The sequence below is a fragment of the Camelus dromedarius genome, chromosome 6, assembly GCF_036321535.1.
Source record: "Camelus dromedarius isolate mCamDro1 chromosome 6, mCamDro1.pat, whole genome shotgun sequence".
NCBI lineage: Eukaryota > Metazoa > Chordata > Mammalia > Artiodactyla > Camelidae > Camelus > Camelus dromedarius.
This window is the reverse complement of record NC_087441.1, coordinates 64,133,533-64,153,660: the sequence shown is the minus strand read 5'-3', so window position 1 is coordinate 64,153,660 and position 20,128 is coordinate 64,133,533. Positions and strand designations below refer to the sequence as shown.

Here is a 20,128-nt window from a genome sequence, read left to right as displayed (position 1 = left end):
AAACCATTATGGAGGACTATTTAACAATATCATAATTATAAAAGGTTTTACCTCTAACCCAGCAATTCCACTTCTAGAAATATATCACACAGATAGATATAAACTGGAAAATCTATGTGGTTTGTTTAAAGGCAACCCTAGTCACATAAAATCAGCAAACATTTTGAAACAATCAGAATGGATAATAACAGGAGAATGGTGAAATAAACTTTGATACATCCATATAGTAGAATGAGAAAGAATAATAATGTACTGAAAAGAATACACTGAAATGGAATGAATGTACTGAAATGAATATACTGAAATGTTAAGAAAGAGAAGGAGGGAAGGAGGGGGAAAGTGGTGTAGAATAGTGTGTAGAAAGTCAGGGTTGGGAAATGGACACGCATGTTAGTTTATATACATGTATACAGAAACTATCTATGGAGGGATACATAAGAAATATTTTTAGCTTCTCAACTGGAAGACAATGGTGGAAGAGAGGCTTGCCATTCACTATATAACCAAAAGATGTCTTTTGATTTTTTTTTTAATCTTGTTTTAAGTTTATAGGTTGGATTTGGCCTGTGGTTGCTAGTTTGAAGTTTCTTCAAAAATTATTAGGCCAGAAGTGATCAATTCCTATCATAAAATTACTAGCTTTTTGTCTAAATGTATCTGTCTAAATGCATATAATATTTGCATCATGCAGTCAACCTCATGCAATATCACAGTTATTATAAGATAAGCACTGTAATTCCTAGTTCTCCAAATTCTAAGTCCATTATAAAAACTAAGTATTTTATGCACCCCTATGTTCGCTGCAGCATTATTTACAATAGCCAAGATATAGAAGCAACCTGTGTCCATTAACAGATAAATATATAAAGGAGATGTTATATATATCATATATATATATATGAATATTACTCAGCGATAAAAAATAATGAATTCTTGCAATTTGCGACAATACAGATGGACCTAGAGGGTATTATTCTAAGTGAAATAAGATAGATATAGAAAGACAGATACCATGTGATTTCACTTGTATGTGGAATCTAAAACACAAAACAAATGAATAAACATAGCAAAACAGAAACAGACTTGCAGATACAGAGAACAAACTGTTTTTTGTCATGGCGGGAGCTTGGGGGGATGAGGGAATGCATGGAATAGGTTAGAGTGATTAAAAGGTACAAGTTTCTAGTTATAAAATAAATAACTCACAAGTATGTAATATAAAGCATAGAGAATATAGTCAATAATATTGTAATAACTTTGTATGGTGACAATTGGCAACTAGACTTATCATCATGATCATGTGTAATGTATAAAAATATCAAATCACTATGTTGCACACCTAAATCTAACATAATATTATGAGGCAATTATATCAATTTAATACAAGTAAGAAAAGAAAAAAATAAGAAAAGAAACTCAAGGAAGAGAAAAAGGAAAGAGAACTGGGGTTTATTTTACTCTATTTCTCAAGAGGGAGGCATGCTACATATGCTCATATTTGGAGAAGAGTTTAAAAGCATAAAAGTTGATAAATAGTAATCAGATAAAAAGAAAGAAACTAATCACATCTGACAGCATAATCCCAGAAGAATTTTTTTCTTTTTTTATCAGAAGGGTTAAGAAAAAAAATCACCAGTATTGATTCCCAAATTGCTCTATAGATTCAAATCTCTTTTTTCAGTTTCTGAATGATCTGAATTTCTCAGATTTGGAGGCTTTTATACCTTCCCATAATGTTTATATTGCCAACCCACACATTTTCTTGTATACATATCACTCCAAATTAAATCTGTAACTGGTTTTGACCAAACTGATTCCTCCTATTTCAAGAATTATTTAGTGACACATTTATGGAACTTAATGAAAATGGTATCTACACAACCATCTCATTTTAAAGTTTACTTTCCCAAAAGGCTACTTCAGCCTCTCACTATCTAAACTGAAATTATGCAGTCTTTATTGGACTGTTTATCTATATACTCTGAGCCATTATTTTATATAAAGGTTTTGGGTAAAAGAAGAAGCATGCTTTTATGAACCTTGCCCTTTAATTAGTGTAACCTCCTTGGGGACTGATGGTCTGACTTCATAGCAAGTATTAGAATGGATCTAAGCAACAGTGCTAAAATTAAACATTCCTTCCAAATGTTTCAGGCAATCCTAAGCCGTGAAATGCCCGCCAACCCCCTGAGAAGATCAATAGAGCAACCACTGGGCATATAAAGCAGAACCGCCCACTGGAAAGTCCAGTTAATGAAAATCCTCAATGGGCAACAGGTCTGCAAGATAAGCACGTTCTTACAGAAGAATGGATTCCCTTTAACTCTGCTTCTAACTCCAGAGAATGGTCCAGCGAGCAATTAGACCAGCAAAAACTAACACCCACCAGCCTTAAACTGATTAGCTATCTTCCCACAAACAAGATTAGAGTTCTTGTCTTTAGGAATCACTAGAGTACTGATATTAAACACAAGCATTCAAGGGTCATCTTGAGTCACAAGGCTTTTTTTTTTTTTTTTTTTTTTTTTTTTTTAAGAAATTCAACTCAGAACAGCCAACATTTGGATTGGCTTTTGTAGAAAAAGCAATTTGTCTTTTACTGACCAGCACATTTATCCAAGTCTTTTAGCTTCCTTCATTAAATTTAATGCACATGTATCACACATTATTTTTAAGAGGAAAGACACTCAACTGTTACAGATTCTTCCTAATAAATCCATCAATACAGTGGGATACGCTGTATCTACTTTGCAATTCTACACTAGGCTAGAATCTTTCAACAGCAAGTTATTTATCTTACTAACAATCTATCAAAATAAATATCTCCTAAGGTAGACTATTATTAAACATTTTTCACAGCTGAAATTCCCCAACCCCCTTAGGCAGAATTAATAGCTCTTTTCTTGGACATATATCATGATCCTTCTCAACTAATGGGTGCTGTTACTGATGGATATTTTATTACCACCAGATGGGGACCCCCTTGAAGGTAGAGAATAGGTCTGATTCAGATCTAAATAAGTCCCAATGACTTTCACAGGGCCTCCCACATTAGAGATGAATGAAAAATGAAAACTTGTAGCCAGAGGTTCACAGTCCTCTGTCGTCTACTTAATCCTCATAGCACTGCTGGACTGGGGGTGGCAGGGCAGAGAGAGGTGGGGTGTTGAAGCACTTAACTTATTTCTCCTGAGTTCCTATTAATCCCATAGCCCTAGTTCTCCTTTTCTCTTTAATTCTATTGCTATTTTGACTCCCAGATTTACTATATAACTCTTTTGAATGTAGCAGTTGCTATACAGAATGGAAATTTAGACGCATGACAGTGCAGTGCAACAACAGGCAGCCCGTGGCACTGAAATTACCTCGCGGCACCTGAGGCCCCTGTTGGGGACACACTCTCACCCTGTCCACTGCATAGCCCTCTTCCGTTTCTCTCTTGCACAGCTTCTCCTCTGTCCCTTCTTCTGGTTCTACTCTGCTACGATCTTTTCTTCCCCATCCTCCTCTTTGCAATTCCCTGCTTGTGCTTAGAGTAGCCCATGAGCTAGGACTATTGCTGAGTGGGGCTGGGAAATGGCCCGCAGAGCATTGCCGCTCTTCTTTCATTCGCCCAGAACAAAAATCTCTCATTGATTTTTAAGACTCTTATCTGCAACCCCCAAATCCTAAAACAGGGCTAGAGACAGCCACCACCAGTTAGTACGAGTAGGCATGGAAGCTGAAATTTGTTTGCAAAATCTAGGGCATTTTTATTCTCTTGGCAGTAGAAAGTATTAACTTATTTAGGCCTTAGTACGGAACTGTCCAAAAAAAGCTTTCATTTTTTGCCTTAACACGCCCCCACCCTTCACTTCCATCCTGACGGACCACAAGTGACTCTTCTGGATCACTGAGTTTAATGTGATGAAGAGATAGCATCCTGGCCCAGTAAGAAAAAGTGCTGTAATGCACTGGCAATGTCTTGCTAAGAAACCAAGAATAGAAAGTGGCAACATACATGCTGGATATTTTCTGCATTTGCCCTCCTCTCTTGTCTAGTAAATTACTATTCCAATATCCTCAATGTAATCATCAGGGCTTGCAAAATTTATTTAATTCACTCCAACAATTAACTGAACTTGAGTTCAAGTTAATTAATTACAATTGACTATGAGCCGGTTCTATGCTAGACACCAGACATGTAAAGATAACTAAACACAGTCCTTAATGCCAGGCCACAAATAGAGTCCAGCTTCTAACAACTACAGTATTTCATCTGTGCTTCAGTAAAACCAACCAGTAGGCAACATTATTCATGATCTTGCAGTTTAAAGGAATGGCTTGGCTTGCACAGAATCATACTTTTAATTAAACCATGAAATCTTAAGCTTGGATTTCCAAAAGCCTAAACCAGTCACAAATATTTCAAAAGTTCTCCCTAAATATTGTTTCATTTGAAAGGGGCTTAGGGTCCATGATGTAAGTTCAAATGAAAGTGAGAATTTGTGCGTTAGATTCACATAGTACATGATACTGGTGACAATCGCTGAAATCAGGACAAGCCCACAGAAAACAATAGACTGAAACAATATAGTTCTGCACAAGTATGAATACAGTTGACCTTTGAACAATTCAGGAAGGTTAATGGTGCCAACCACACACAAAGTCGAAAATCTGCCTATAACTTGTAAGCGGCTCTCCTACGCCTGGCTCCTCTGTATCCTGGGTTTGGCGTCCATGGATTTGATCAACCACAGATGGTGTAGTACTGTAGTATTTACCATAGAAAAAATATCTGCCTCTAAGTGGACCCATGCAGTTCAAACCCATGTTGTTCAAGGGTCAACTGTATACACCAGGCCTGGACTAACTTTCCATAATAATCAATCCAGGGTGAGGTGTGACAAACGTAGAAATTGTGACATTGACACAGCCATGATGGGAGTAACAACTAAGCACCATCTGTGCTAAAAAGTTGTTGCCCTTCAAGAGGCAGAACTGGTCAACCTGAGACTGGGTGCAGTGGCAGGGCAGAGTACAGGTCAGAATGGACTATACATACACTTTAGTCTTCAGAGTTAAATCATCTTCCGCGGTCAGGGTATCCTCCTCTCTGTGAATCATCCTGGCGGTTTCAAACCCAGAATCCTCCTCCCACGCATTAGGCTGCTGCTCGTTTTTAGATCTCAAACCCTGCTTATGACAGTATAGCCTCTGACATCTAAATCAGCAAATTTGGGGTTTTGTCTATTTACTTGAGTTTAATTTGTAAGCTTCAGAAAAGTCTCCTAAGTTTTTAACTAGATACATGCAGTATATATATATATATATATATATATATATATATATATATATATATATATATATTTGTTAATCAGATACATTCTAATATGAAATTGGGAGATAGTGTGTTTTCCCCCAAAACAGCCAAAATGAATCCACAAACAGGCTTATTTTCAGCTGTTGCTCTGTACTTACAAGGTGAGGCGGGAGTTCTTCAATCACCTCCCCACCCTCACCCACTTCATAAGAACAGAACGGATCCACAGGACAAAGCATTTCTCAAGAGGCAGCCCATAGACCACCTGCCCCAAAATCGACCTAGGAAACATTAATATGCAGGTTCATAGGCTCCAACCAGGAACGACTAAAGGCCCATAAATCTGCATTTTAACAAAATCACCAGTCGATTCATAAAGAAACTGAAGCGTAAGAACCCCTTCCATTCTAGGGTAACCGATCCATGGGAAACGGCTTCTCCCATCTAGTTCTTAAAGGCATCTATAATACAGCAGCAAAACTAGTCACATTGTGCAAAGTTCAGATCACTGGAAATTTACCCCAGGTTGGCATGAGGCCCCACCATCAGCGTGATGGGTCCAGAATCATCCTGTTCCCTGATACACTGGGGACACAGAGGCCGCGGACGTCTGCCTACTTTGATTCTACGACTATTTGCAGACTGGGCATAGATCTTCAAGCCTCAGCGGACCTCTGGCAGCAGGTCCCGCCCCTCCTAGGACTGGCCAAGCTGCTGTAGCTCCGTCCTAGCACCTCTGGCCACCTGCCTTGCTATTTATTGATGGATATTCCTGGCTCCAGAAGGGCAGTTCCCAAAGTGAGTCACCAAGGGCTTTTTGCAGCATCTCCGGCCGGTGCCACTCAAAGCTGAGCCCCCATAATTCCTCCTGCCCTCTTCAATCAATAGCAGACACAACAAAACACAAACCAGGCAAGTTTAAATTTCAAACATGGCCGCGGAAGGAAAGCACACAGTACCCTGATTCCCCAGGTCCTTTTTAAGAAAGACAAGCTCAGAGATAAATACAGAAAATCATTTTCTTGCTATTTTCCAATAGCTAACCTTTAACTTTGTTTAACTTCAATAATTGCCTGAGTTGAGACTCCTTTTAAAACCAGGTTCAAGTTAAAGACTAAGTTCCCTGTTTGATTTTATGCAAGATAGATTTCCATTGCCGACACCTCAAAAAAGCAATCATTTTGATTCAGGCACACTTATTTCACATCACGCATTTTAACACCGATACAGAAGAGCCCCCGTGCTAATGCTGGTGTAGCATGGAAATACCTGAGTTTGTGCATTTCCAAAGTCTCTGTAAGCCTCTTGGTAGTCATGTTCTGCTGCTAGCAAACATACTTTCCTGGGCAGATCCAGAACAGGATTTTGTACTGAGATCTTAATTTGTATAGAACTGTACTTGAAAGATCTATAGCCAATGAAAGAATTTAAAAAGTTACCGACAAAAGTGACTAGAATTTAGTGGACAAGTGTCATTCTGTAGTGAAAGAAGGTAGATTCTGTTGGGTGAACTGAGAGTTTCCTTCCAGCACTGAAACTGTGATTTGCCTAATATGGCAGAGGCTGTTGGCACCCTGCTTTCTCTGTCAGCAGTCAGGATCCCCAGACAGGCCCACAACTGCCCACAGCAAGCACCTGTGCCTCTCCACCTGCCTGATGGTCTTCTCTGGCCACAGGAGCACACAGTTTATGCATGGGTAAGAGGCAGGTGCTGGGGAGTTAGTGCCTGCAAACAAGCTCTCAGCCAATAACACAGGAAGTTAGATACCAGCCAGCTTCTCACCCTCAGACAGCTAAACCCTGAGAGGCATTTTACACTATCCCCCAGAAGCAGGTACCCTGCTGACACTTCCCCTCTCCCTGACATCCTCACCCTCCTTTGCATTCAAATTCTTGTCTCGGGGTATAATTTCCAGCAGAGACCATCCTAATGCCCAGGCCCCAAAACTATGGCCAAAAGGGAAAATCAAGCTGGTTTCGTTTTAGTTTTTTTTTTTTTTTTTTAAGACAAATATATTGGATCATGTCATGGGAACACAGAGGAAGAAGTCAACAGTTCTGTCTCAAACAGTGTGAGGGGTGTTCACCCAGGTCTTAACAAGTGCCAAGTTTTCAGAATCTTTCTCTCAATTAATACTAGGGAGTTATTAAGAATTGAAGAACACATATCAGTCAGGCTCAAAACTAATTCAATGAGCTTTGAGGTAAAACTGAAAAAAGCAGCCAAATTTCCTCTAAAGCAGCATTCGGGATCCTCGCTCTATGAGGGCAAAGCATCCCAACCCTTCAGGTGTCTTCAGAATTAGTGTTCGGGCTGAAGAAGCCTGATATCTCTATTTAGTTCACTGTATTTCAGCTTTGCTTTAACCAAGACACTTTTACAATGACATTTCATTCAGCTGGTGCTGGAGTAATCTTAGAAAACTTGCTTTAAAGCTTGAGTTTTTATGTTTTCTTTTTAATAGGTAGTATTTGATAACACTTTAGTCCAGTGACAATATTCAATTTTTATTAAATAGGTTTTACAGGTTTTCAAAACAAAGGCTTATTTCTCTTCCATTGTTATATTGATGGATACATAACGACATGAAAAGAGGATTTTAAATTTGAGCCTTCGCTCCACTGACTCTGAGGTCACTCAAAAGATTAATTCAGGATGAAAAATGTAGTAATACGGTGTATTGGTACAACTTTTTCCCCAAGGAAACATTTTAAGTATCTTAAAAATAGTCATTGCTGCAGCAACACAGACAGAAGAAAAACATATATCCGTGTTTTCCAGAGCAAACCAAGACACTAAGATTGCAGGTGAGCAAGTGAATTGCCTGAGACCGTTCGGAGTCAAAGAAGTGAAAACAGGCTGCAGGACCCTAATTCCAGATCATGTTGCCTAGATAAAAATTTGATTATTTAATCTCACTGCCAGACAGAGGTGGATTTACCCCCAGTGTAGGGAAGCTTCAACTTCAGGGCCCTACATGTGCATGAATCATTTCCAGAGCCCTGCGTAACCCTCTCATGTGGTGGCATGATTTTGTAAAATTTGCAAAAGTGCAGTCCTTCTTTTCTTTTTTTCCAAATGCAGGTTGTGTTTCTTTATTTTTTTTTTAAATTAAAGTATAGTCAGTTTACAATGTTGTGTCAATTTCTGGTGTACAGCATAATGTTTCAGTCATACATATACATACCTATATTCCTTTTCATATTCTTTTTCATTAAAGGTTACTACAAGATATTGAATATAGTTCCCTGTGCTATACATTAGAAACTTTTAGAAACTTGTTTATCTATTTTATATATAGCAGTTAGCATCTGCAAATCTTGAACTCCCAATTTATCCCTATCCACACTCTTCCCCACCAACAACCGTAAGTTTGTTTTCTATGCCTGTGAGTCTGTTTCTGTTTTGTAAATAAGTTCATTTGTGCCAAAAGGACAATTTTCTAACTGTAATTCATTAAGATCAATCTTCTAAAAAGGACCTCCCCAAATTTTATAAGCTTCAGATTCTACAAATTCAAAATTCTTTCTTCTGCTGAGTCTACATGAACATCAGCTATACTTCTCAGCTGAACACTTACCATACAACTCACAAACCCACCCAGAAGTTTTCTCTTCCCACAGAGACTTTTATTACAGCATTAGCTCAGGCCTCACAGCACTTCCCCAAATAATGACTTCACTAATCCATGGACCTCCAGAAAATATTTTACAATTATTCTGAACCTTTGTGAGAAACTTAGGAAGCTTTAGTGCATCAGTGAGCCGTTAACATCTGTGGGTTCCTACTGAGATCTGAGGTTTAAATCAATTAGTGGTAACCAGGACTCTCTGCAATGGGCTTTCATAGAGAACAAGCATATGCTAATGTTTTAAATTAAAAATGTACTCTCCTGGAGAGAATGTCTGTCCACACAGCATTCTTCTTCTTTGGCCCATGTAATTCTTATTGCATTTTGCACTCCAAGAGTGATTATGGGACTCATGGAAACAATGAATCCCCAAAGAAAATATTTCTTTATAAGAAACCATAACTCTTTGAATCCCATCATTTTGTGGACTTTTAATCATGGAGCTCTTTTATCTTTGTTTTTTATAAACCCTTGCTGCTCATTCTTCATTCTCTACTCCCAAATCCCAACCAAAGTACCAGATAAAAAGAGATGAGCCCTAACTTAATAGCAGGGCACCCTGATGCTACCATGCTTCCAGGCTGAAGGGAAGACCTGGAGAGGAGCTGACAACTCACCCTAGTCTTCAACTCTTGATATTGTAACTAATGTTGCCAAGTGTGCCTGCACAGGTTTCATTAATAATAATCATGCTAATATTTACTGAGCTCAGATGATAAACCAGGCACTACACTAAGCACTTGTCATGCATTGCCTCATTTGAGCAGACCAATGACTCTAGAAGTAGGTACTCATTAACATCCCCATTATACAGATAAGGAAACTGAAGCACAACAAGGTTAAGTTACTTGCACAGAATTACGTTTTGTTTGACCATCTTCTTTCTCACCTGAGGACTCAGTCCAAGCCTCTCTCACCGTAGATTTAGACATGTGACTCATGCTGCCCAGTGAAAGAATCCCATCCTTCTGGCCATGATGATCAATTCAGGGATGGACATTGTATTAGCTTTCTATTACTATATGATAAGCTACCACACACTTAGATGCTTGAGGTAACACCAATTTATGAGCTCACAGTTCTGCAGGTCGTAAGTCCAAACAAAACACGTCTATATTCTCTGCTCAGAGTTACAAAGCAAAAATCAAGGTGTTGGCCAGCTCAATTCTCATCTAGAGGCTCTGCGGGGAAAATTTACTTCTAGAATCATTCTTGTTAGCAGAATTTAATTCCTTGCTTTTGTAGGACTGAGTTCTCCACTCCTTGCTGGCTAATAGCCACGGGCCACTCTCAGATCCTGGAGGCTGTCTGCAATCCTTGCCACACGAACCTCATCATCTTCAAATTGGCACTGATGTGTTGAATATTTTCATACTTCAAATCTCTGATATCACCATCTCTGACCACTACACCCAGATTTAAAGGGTTCTTGTGGTTATAATAGGCCCATCCAGACATTCTCCCTATCTTAAGATCACTGATTTGGGACCTTAGTTATGTCTGTAAAATCCCTCAACACCTAGATAAGTGCATGGTATAATAACTGGGAACAGGTATTATATACATCAGGGCCTGGGAATTTTCAGATCCATCTTGGAATTTTGATATATAAGCCAAGCTAGGCCAGTCAGAATCCTCTAAACATGGGAGCATTCTCTCCACTCTGGGTTCACTAACTGTATACACAACATACACCTAGAGCTGTACAATGGAGAGAATGCCTGCAATGGAGTTAAATTGTAGGAAGAAAAACTGAGAGGGAAGGAGAGGTTGCTGGTAAAATTAATTGAATATCTGGATACAGGTATCTGCTAGCTTAAGTTGGCATCTGTTATTTGCAAACAGTTCTAACCAACATACTCTGAAGCCCAAGCTCTTAACTATGGAATTTTTCTCTGTGTTAATGGAGGCACAATACAAAAAGATGTAAACTGTGACACCAATAACATAAAGTGTGTTTGCATATGTGTGTATGTGTGTAGGGGGCAGTAAAAGTGTTGAGTTTTTGTATGTGATTGAGGTTATGTTATTATCAGCTTAAAGCAGACTGTTAAAACTAGAGGATGTTTTATGGAAGCCTCATAGTAACCACACAGAAAATACCTACAGAAGACACACAAAAAGAAAGCAAGAGAAAAGCAAAAGAAAAAGGAATCAAAGCATATCACTATAAAACATCAATGAAACACATAGGAAGATAGCAAGAGAGGAAAAGAGGAACAAAAGAACTACCAGACAGACAGAAATTGCAATAGAATTCCTTCCCTCTCAATATTTACTTTAGACATAAATGGATTAAACTCCCCAATCAAAAAACATAGAGTGGCTGAATGGATAAAATACAAGACTCAATGACATGCTTTCTACAAGAGACCCACTTTATATTTAAGGACACACATGGGCTGAAAATGAGGCAATGGAAAAAGATATTCCATGCAAACAGTAAACAAAAGAGGGAGAAGTAGTTATACTTATATCAGACAAAATAGACTTTAAATTAAAAATGGACCCAAGAGACAAAGAAGGACATTATATAATGTCAAAAGGATTAATTTGTCAGGAAGACATAACAATTATATATACCCCCAACATCAGAACACCTAAATATATAAAACAAGCATTGACAGAACTGAAGGGGAAAACAGTGATACAATAATAGTAGGAGAGTTCAGTACACCACTATTAACAATGGAGAAAACATTCAGACAGAAAATCAATAAGGAAACAGCAGTCTTGAACACTACAGACCAAATGACCCAACAGACATACACAGAACATTTCACCTAATAGTAGCAGAACACACATTCTTCTCAAGCACACACACAACATTATTCAGGATAGATCACATGTTAGACATCTAACAAGTCTTACCAAATTTAAGAACACTGAAATCATACCAAGTATCTTCTCTGACCACAGTAGTATGAAATTAGAAATCAATAACAGGAGGATAATTAGAAAATTCAAAGACATGTGGAAATTTAACAGCACACTCCTGACGAAACAATGGGTCACAGAAGTCAAAAAGGAAATCAGAAAGTGTCTTGAGACAAATGAAAACAAATATACAACATCTCAAGCCTTATGGTATGAGACAAAAATAGTCCCAAGAGGGAGGCTTATAGAAATAAATGTACACATTGAAAAAGATGTATCTCAAAAACACCCCTAACTTTACACCTTATGCAAGTAGAAAAATAGAATAAACTAAGCCCAAAGTTAGCAGAAGGAAGGAAATAAGAAAAATTAGAGCAGAAATAAACACAATGGAGACTAGAAAAACAATAGAAAAATCAACAAAACTAAGAGCTAGTTTAAAAAACAAATAATGTTAACAACCGCTTAGCTAGAATAAGAAAAAAAGAAGACACAAATAAATGAAATCAAAAGTGAGTAAGACCCTTTCCTCAGCTGTTGCCAAGGTGCTCGGTCCTTCTGAGGAGGCTAAGGCCATGTTGGGGTGAGGCCCTCACTCATCTGGCAACTAACACTGTGCCTGGCAGCACCCACCTGGAACTCTCCCAAGCCATGGCCTCGGTCTCCGAGCTCACCTGCATCTACTCGGCCCTGATCCTGCACGACGATGAGGTGACGGTCACAGAGGATAAGATCAATGCCCTCATTAAAGCAGCTGGTGTAAATGTTGAACCTTTCTGGCCAGGTTTGTTTACAAAGGCTCTGGCCAACATCAACATCGGGAGCCTTCTCTGCAACGCAGGGGCTGGTGGACCTGCCCCAGCAGCTGGTACTGCACCAGCAGGAGGTCATGACCCCTCTCCCACTGCTGCCCCAGCTGAGGAGAAGAAAGTGAAAGCAAAGAAAGAAGAATCTGAGGAGAATGATGATGACATGGGCTTTGCTCTTTTTGACTAAACCTCTTTATTAACACATTCAATAAAAGGCTGAGCTCTTAACTGCTGTTGATCTTGCTAATAAAAAAAAAAAGTGAATAAGGAGACATTATAACTGATGCCAGAAAAATATAAAGGATCATAAAAATTAGTATGAATAATTATATGACAACAAACTGGATAACCTAGAAGAAATAAATTCCTAGACACATACAATTTACCAAGACTAAATCACAATGAAATAGAAAATCTAACTAGAACAATTAAGAGTAAGAAGATTGAATCAACAACCAAATCCTCCTAAAAAAGAAAACCTCAAGATTAAATGGCTTCAAGGATGAATTCCACCAAACATTTAAAGAAAAATTAACACCAGTCCTTCTCAAATTCTTTCAAAACATTGAAAAGGAGGGCATACTTCCAAACTCATTTCATGAGGCCAGCACTATCCAAATATTAAAGCCAGATAAAAATACTACAAGAAAAAAAATTATACGCCTGATGAACACACATGCAAAATTCTCAATAAATGTTACTAATTCAAGTTCAGCAACATATTAAAAGGATCATACACCGTGATCAAGCAGAACTTACGCCTGGGATGCAAGGATGGTCCAACATCTGCAAATCAATCAATCTGAAACACCACATTAACAGAATGAATGATAGAAATCATATTATCATTTCAGGAGATGCAGAAAGAGCTTGTGACAAAATTCAATATTCATTCATGATTGAAACTCATAACAAATTAGGAACAGAAAAAAGTACACCTCAATATAGTAAAGATCATATATGACCTGGCCCACAGCTAACATCATGCTCAACAGTAAAAACATGAAAGTTCTTTAAGATCAGGAACAAGACAAGGTTGCCCACTTTTTCCATTCTATTCAACATAGTCTTAGCCAGAACATTTAGACAAGAAAAAGAAATAAAAGGCATTCAAAGTGGAAAGGAAGAAGTAAAATTATCCCTGTTCACAGATGATATGATTTTAATGTAGAAAACTGTGAAGTTCCCACACTCAAAAAGTTGTTAGAACTAATAAATGAATTCAGTAAAGTTGTAGGACACAAAAATCAACATACAAAAATCAGTTGTTTTTCTATACACTAACAACAAACTATCTGAAAAGCAAATTAAGAAGACAATCCCCTTTACAATCACATTTTAAAAAAAAGAATAAAATACTTAGAAATATACTTAACCAAGGATGTGAAAGACTTGTACACTGAAAACTACAAAACATTGATGAAAAAAATTGAAAACACAAATCAGTGGGAAGACTTCTGTGTTCATATGTTGGAAGAACAGAGACTGTTTAAAATTCTGCCCAAAGCAATCTACAGACCAATGCTGTCCACATGAAAATGTCAAAGGTACTTTGTTACAGAAATTTAAAAAAATTTTAAATCTCATTTGGAACCACAAAAGCTTCAGAGGAGCTAAAGCGATCTTGAGAAAGAAGAACAAAGCTGGAGGCATCACACTTTCTGATTTTAAAATATATTACAAAGCTACAGTACTTCAAACTGTATAGCATAAAAACAGACATATAGGCCAATGGAGTAGAATAGAGAGCCTAGAAATAAGCCCAAGTATAAATGGTCAACTGATATTGATATAGTGCCAAAAATACACAAGAGGGGAAGAATAATCTCTTCAACAAATGGTGTTGGGAAAACTGAAGATCTACATGCAAAAGAATGAAATTGGATACTTATCTTACACCATACACAGAAATCAACTCCTAATGGATTAAAGATTTAAATATAAGACCTGAAATTATACGACATATAGAAGACAACACCTTGACATTGGTCTTTGCAGTGATTTCTTGGGTCTGACACCAAAACAACAGGCAACAAAAACAAAAACAGATAAGTGAAGCTACATCAAACTAAAAAGCTTCTTCATGGAAAAAAAAAAAAAACAGAGTGAAAAGTTAGTCTCCAGAATGGTAGAATTATTTGGAAACCTTACATCTGATAAGGGGTTAATATCAAAATATATAAGAAACTCCTGCAACTCAATAGCAAAAAAAAAAAAAAAAAATTAAAAAAACCCTCATTTAAAACTGGGTAGAGGACCTGAATAGACATTTCTTCAAAGAAGGTGTACAAATGGCCAACAGGTAAATAAAAAGGTGTTCAACATCACTAATTATCAGAAAATGCAAATGAAAACCACAGTGGAATATCACCTCACACCAGTTAGGATGGTTATTATAAAAAAGATAAGAGATAACAACATCCTGTTGGTAACAGTGTGGAGAAATTGGAACCCCTGTGAACTGTTGGTGGGAATGTAAAATAGTGCAGCTGCTATGGCAAATAGTATGGCGGGTCCTCGAAAAATTAAAAATAGAACTACCATATGATCCAGCAATCTCACTTCTGTGTATATGTCCAAGAGATTGAAATCAGCATCTCAAAGAGGTATCTGCACTCCCACGTTCATTGTAGCATTATTCACAGTAGCCAAGATATGAAACAACCCAAATGTTCACTAACAGGTGAATGGATAAAGAAAATGTGTATACAGTCAAAGAAATATTACTCAGCCTTTAAAAAGAAGGAAATGTTTCTGCATGCAACAACGTAGATGAATCCAGAGAAAATCACTAAAATTAAATACAAAATGGAGACCAGACTTAATTCCTCGAGCAGACAAAACTATTTAAGCCATTTAAATCAAAGTTAATTTAGCTTATTCCGCAAAAAAAGTGAAACTTAACTTGGGCCACTTTTTGTAAATGCTTCTGATAATCAGAAAAGAAACTTAAGTCATCTTCCTAAAATGGTGTAAGATACTCACTTGCAACCAGTCCCTTGCTGCCTGGAAACCTCCATTGTAATAATTAATCATTGTAAAGGTTAAACAACTTCCTCATTTTCACCTTCTAAGCCATCCTGTAACATCCTGCCCCTGAACTTCATATTAGTCTTTGAATTTGAAAGCTCCCAGTTTGTGAACTGTTCTTATATGCAAAATGAACTCTTACTAAATACTTTTTATTGATTTGGTGGTTTTAATTTTGCTGTTTCTGGATTTTTGACATTATGTTAAGTGAAGTAAACCAATCACAGAAAGACAAGTACTGCATGATTCCACTTATCTCATATAAATGATATCTAAAACAGTCAAAATATTAGAGGCAGAAGATAGATTGGTTGCCAGAGGCTGGGGTAGGGGAAGATGGAGAGCTGCTGTTCAATGGCATGAAGTTTCAGTTATGCAACATGAATACATTCTAGAGATATCCTGTAAAACAATGCCCATGGTTAACAATACTGTGTTGTACACTTAAAATTTGTTGAGGGTTAATCTCATGTTCCTACCACACACACACACACACACACACACACACACACACACACACACACACACAACTTACAGTGTTGATGGATATGTCTGTTACCTTAATTGTGGTGTTGGTTCCATAGGTGTATGCATATGTCAAAACCTATCAAATAAGTACAAGCAGGGTTTTTTTTTTTAATATGGCAATTATACCTCAATAAAGGTGTTTTTTAAAAAGGTCCCAATGAAGGGAGTATGTTTCCCCACTGACTTCCATAATAAATCCAAAGGTACATCTATGAATATGGATTGATGAAGGCTTATTCCTCTTGAATGGAGTGTCTTACCCTCAGAGATTCTGATTTAATTGCTCTGCAGTGTTGTCCAAGCATCAGGATTTTTTAAAACTCCACAGATGATTTCAAAATGCAACCATGGTTGAGATTATCTGATATACATCAGTACTTCTCCAACATGAATAAATATACACGTAGCCTGAGGAATCTTGTTAAAATGCAGATTCTGATTTAGGATGTCTACAACGGGGCCAAAGAGTCTACATTTATAAAAAGCTTCAGAGGATGCAAAGGCTGCTCGTCTGTGACTTATTCTTGGAGTAGCAAGTCTCTAGTAGTTGGCAATCTATAACCAAAAGGGCAATCTGGATACAAGAAAAGTGGCTCCTGTAGAAAACATAAACAGTGCTTCTTTAGCCTTGGCTTCTGCAGGGTCTCTTTGCAGGGAAATCCATGAATGGGACTCCATCTTTCATGTTCTTTTTCCATAAACTTATCAAGCAACCACAACATTATTGATCTATTGTAGTGATCTAAGCTGATCATTGTTGGGATAGGAAGAGAACAACTTCCCTTTATGAGTAGAGGTACTCTGGAGTAGGAAAGAAGCATTCATCTTCTTTGTGCATTGCATCTGCAAGTGACAAGCTGTAAACAACAGGGGAACTCATTTGGCACATTCTCCCTGCAGCCATTTGTCAAGTGTCATAATTCTATGGGGAAAAAAAAGCCTTTGGGAAAGTATAATGAATGTATTCCTTACTATTGAATTTCTATTTTGCTGCTATCTCCATAGAGTCTCAGCTTATATCTGTATGGTAACATTATTTTGATGTTAATATCATTAAGCTTTTTGGAGAATTCTCATTTGATATACAAACAGAAGGTATTTTTGTAAAATAAAACACATATAACATTTCAGGATTTTCATTCTCCATAATGTTTGTTCCTAGAAATAACCGGAAGAGACATACTTCTCGTAGTTATACTGGTTTTAAGGTCGCTTTATGGCTATTTTTAACATCATAGAAGTATAAGTGCTGGTTTTAATTTTCATATTAGCAAACAGAAGATGTGCAAATGAAAGGATTAAATGTGATCTCAGGAGGTTTCTTCTAGTTCAGTGGTTCCCAAATGTTTTTGTCAGGAGACCCTTTTCCATCCTTAAAAATTGTTGAGGATACAAATTGCTTTTGTTTTTGTTGGTTATTTCTATTAATGTTTACTCTTTTAGAAACTAAAACTAAGTCATTTTATATATTCACTTAAATATTTAAAAATAACAATAGTATACCCATTACAAATCACCATAAATAATATATTAGGGGAGTATATTTTCCAAAATAAGAAAAATTTAGCAAACAGAGTATCATTGTTTTCTTACATTTTAATAAATCTCTTCTGAGTCTGTATTCCTGGTATTCACTATCAGGTAATTGTGAATATCCTTCTTTGATAGTACACCAAAACTCAGCAAGTGGTCACTTCTGAAAGGTTAACTGCAATATGGAATCAGAAACCTTATCAATAAACTTTCACTCTATGTTACATTAAAATCTATTGATCTAGCTTGCTCTTTGAATGGATCTTTTGCCCACACATGATTTTTTAATATCTGGAGCATATTGATTCGCTGAGTTATGGGGATCTTCCAAATGTTAACATATTTCATTATACAATATCAAAAAACCCATCAATTAATATCACCACCAATCTCATCAGAAAAGTTTTTACATAGTGGAAAGCTATCAAGCTCATGGTGGCAGATACATGTTTTTCAAAATTCAAATTTCCACTTGAAAGCTCAAGTTCTACCATTGGCAACAAATAACATCAGTTTGTTGAAGTGACAGGACCAATTCATTCATTTCTTTTTAAGTGTCAGCTAAATATTCATGCCTCAACACCACTTGTTTGTTAAATCATTTTTTCAAGTGAAAAGGAAACGTTTCCTTGTGTTCCAGGAAAAACATGGCTAGTTCAGCTACAAATCAAACGACTCTACAAGTCCTTTTCTTCAAAATAACTGTCCTAATTCACATGCAGTAGAAGTGTTTGTGCAGAGTTCCCATTTATCCACAGAGATTATTAAAAATATGTGTGCTTAACAGTCAAGATTTAATGATGTTAATAATTTTTACTACCCCAGTGAAGACATTATTAAGTAAACTGACTTTTGTTTGTTTTTTGTTGTTTTACTGCAAGTGTGTGATGGTGAAGAATACAATGGCCACTATTACCATTTGGAGCCACTCCCTTGATTTGGGTCAAGGCACCAGCGATTTTACCCACCACTGATTTTGCACCATCATTATTTGACCACAGGAAATGTTCATTTATTTCTTGAAACTACCACTATCTTCTGCAACAGTGTTCCATGGAACACATTTGGAAAAAGCTGTATTATATACTCCCTTTAGTCCTTTCCTACTTCTAGATCTATGAAAGAATTTATGGTTCCATAAATCTACCATATTATCTCTTTGAATTGACATAAATTTAAGGGGTGGAGACATTTTTACCAATTTTCATTAGTCTTCCATGTTCTTTCCTATACTTTACAAATCAAGTTTTGACTTATGTCTCTAATACCTAACGCAGCACCTGGAATAAGAGTACATGTTTTGAAAATGTTTATCTATTTATACTTTAGTATTTTAAAAAGAGGATGTAAGGCATTTTACCAACACACACAATATGATAAATGCATTTTAAAAATCTGATCAAGCAAAACTGTGCAACATGAACAATTTATAGGAAGAGAGTCAAAAATTTGACTTAGAACTTCCTCACGGTCAAAACATTTAAATCTCATTCAGTTAGAAAATCCACATTATGAACTTAGGTTTTAAAAAGAATTGGGCAGAAGAGAAGTCAGGGTCATAGAAAGTGGCCCCCATTCACATCCAGAGGTAGGCTGAGGCAGTTTAATAAATATTAGATACAGATTTTTGTTTCAATTGATGGCTGGTAAAATATTACTTCTCTTTAATTTTATTATTTCACTCATTTTATTTTTATTCACTAATTTTAATAACATCTACTCTTTTTTAAAAAATAAAATCTACTTAGGATTAGAACTGTGAGGAGCCAAATTGTCCAATAAGTGTTCAAGGGAATGATGCTGTCTCATTTACTGACCAAGTTTAAATTTCTCTAATTTTTTACTATGAAAACTCCAGAATCATAATAGCAACACATGTTGAGCATTCTAGAAGGATTAAATGTAAGTAAATCTAAATGTATTTGTTACTCTATTAATTTATTTATTCAGGAAATATTTATTGAGTACTTCTATGTACAAAACCACTGGGTGTGAGGTATAAGCACCTACATGTTTCCTCAGAGTTAGGTATCCAGATGTTTTAACTCATACAAATACTTTTTCCCAAAATATAAAAATATTTGAGAAGTAGCTAAGAGCAGTCAACTTTTGCATTTACTAGGGACCAACTTTGACTGTTATACACAGAGCTTGAGTAAGAGCTCATATTAAGCAGATCACGGTGATTATTTTGGAATGTATAGAACTTTTGATTTAATATGTTGTATACCAGGAACTAATACAGTGTTATAGATCAATTATACTTCAAAAATAAACAAACAAGTCCATAGAAAAAGAAATCAGATTTGTGGTTACCAGAGGCAGGGCCTGGGGGAGGGGCAATTGGATGAAGTTATTCAAAAGGTAGAAACTTCCAGTTATAAGACCAGTAAGTACTATGGATGTAACGTACCACA

The 20,128-nt window shown here is 36.8% G+C and overlaps 2 protein-coding genes across 2 annotated transcripts in view; one reads left to right on the top strand and one right to left on the bottom strand.

Annotated features, from left to right (window-relative positions):
- The window catches only part of UBE3D (ubiquitin protein ligase E3D), a 266,630-nt gene that overhangs the window by 52,755 nt on the left and 193,747 nt on the right, over positions 1-20,128 (bottom strand). The window lies entirely within an intron of this gene.
- On the top strand, positions 12,434-12,848 carry LOC105090104 (large ribosomal subunit protein P1-like). The gene has a single exon (XM_064487123.1). The coding sequence runs from the start codon at positions 12,463-12,465 to the stop codon at positions 12,805-12,807; it is 345 nt and encodes a 114-aa protein (XP_064343193.1). The 5' UTR covers positions 12,434-12,462; the 3' UTR covers positions 12,808-12,848.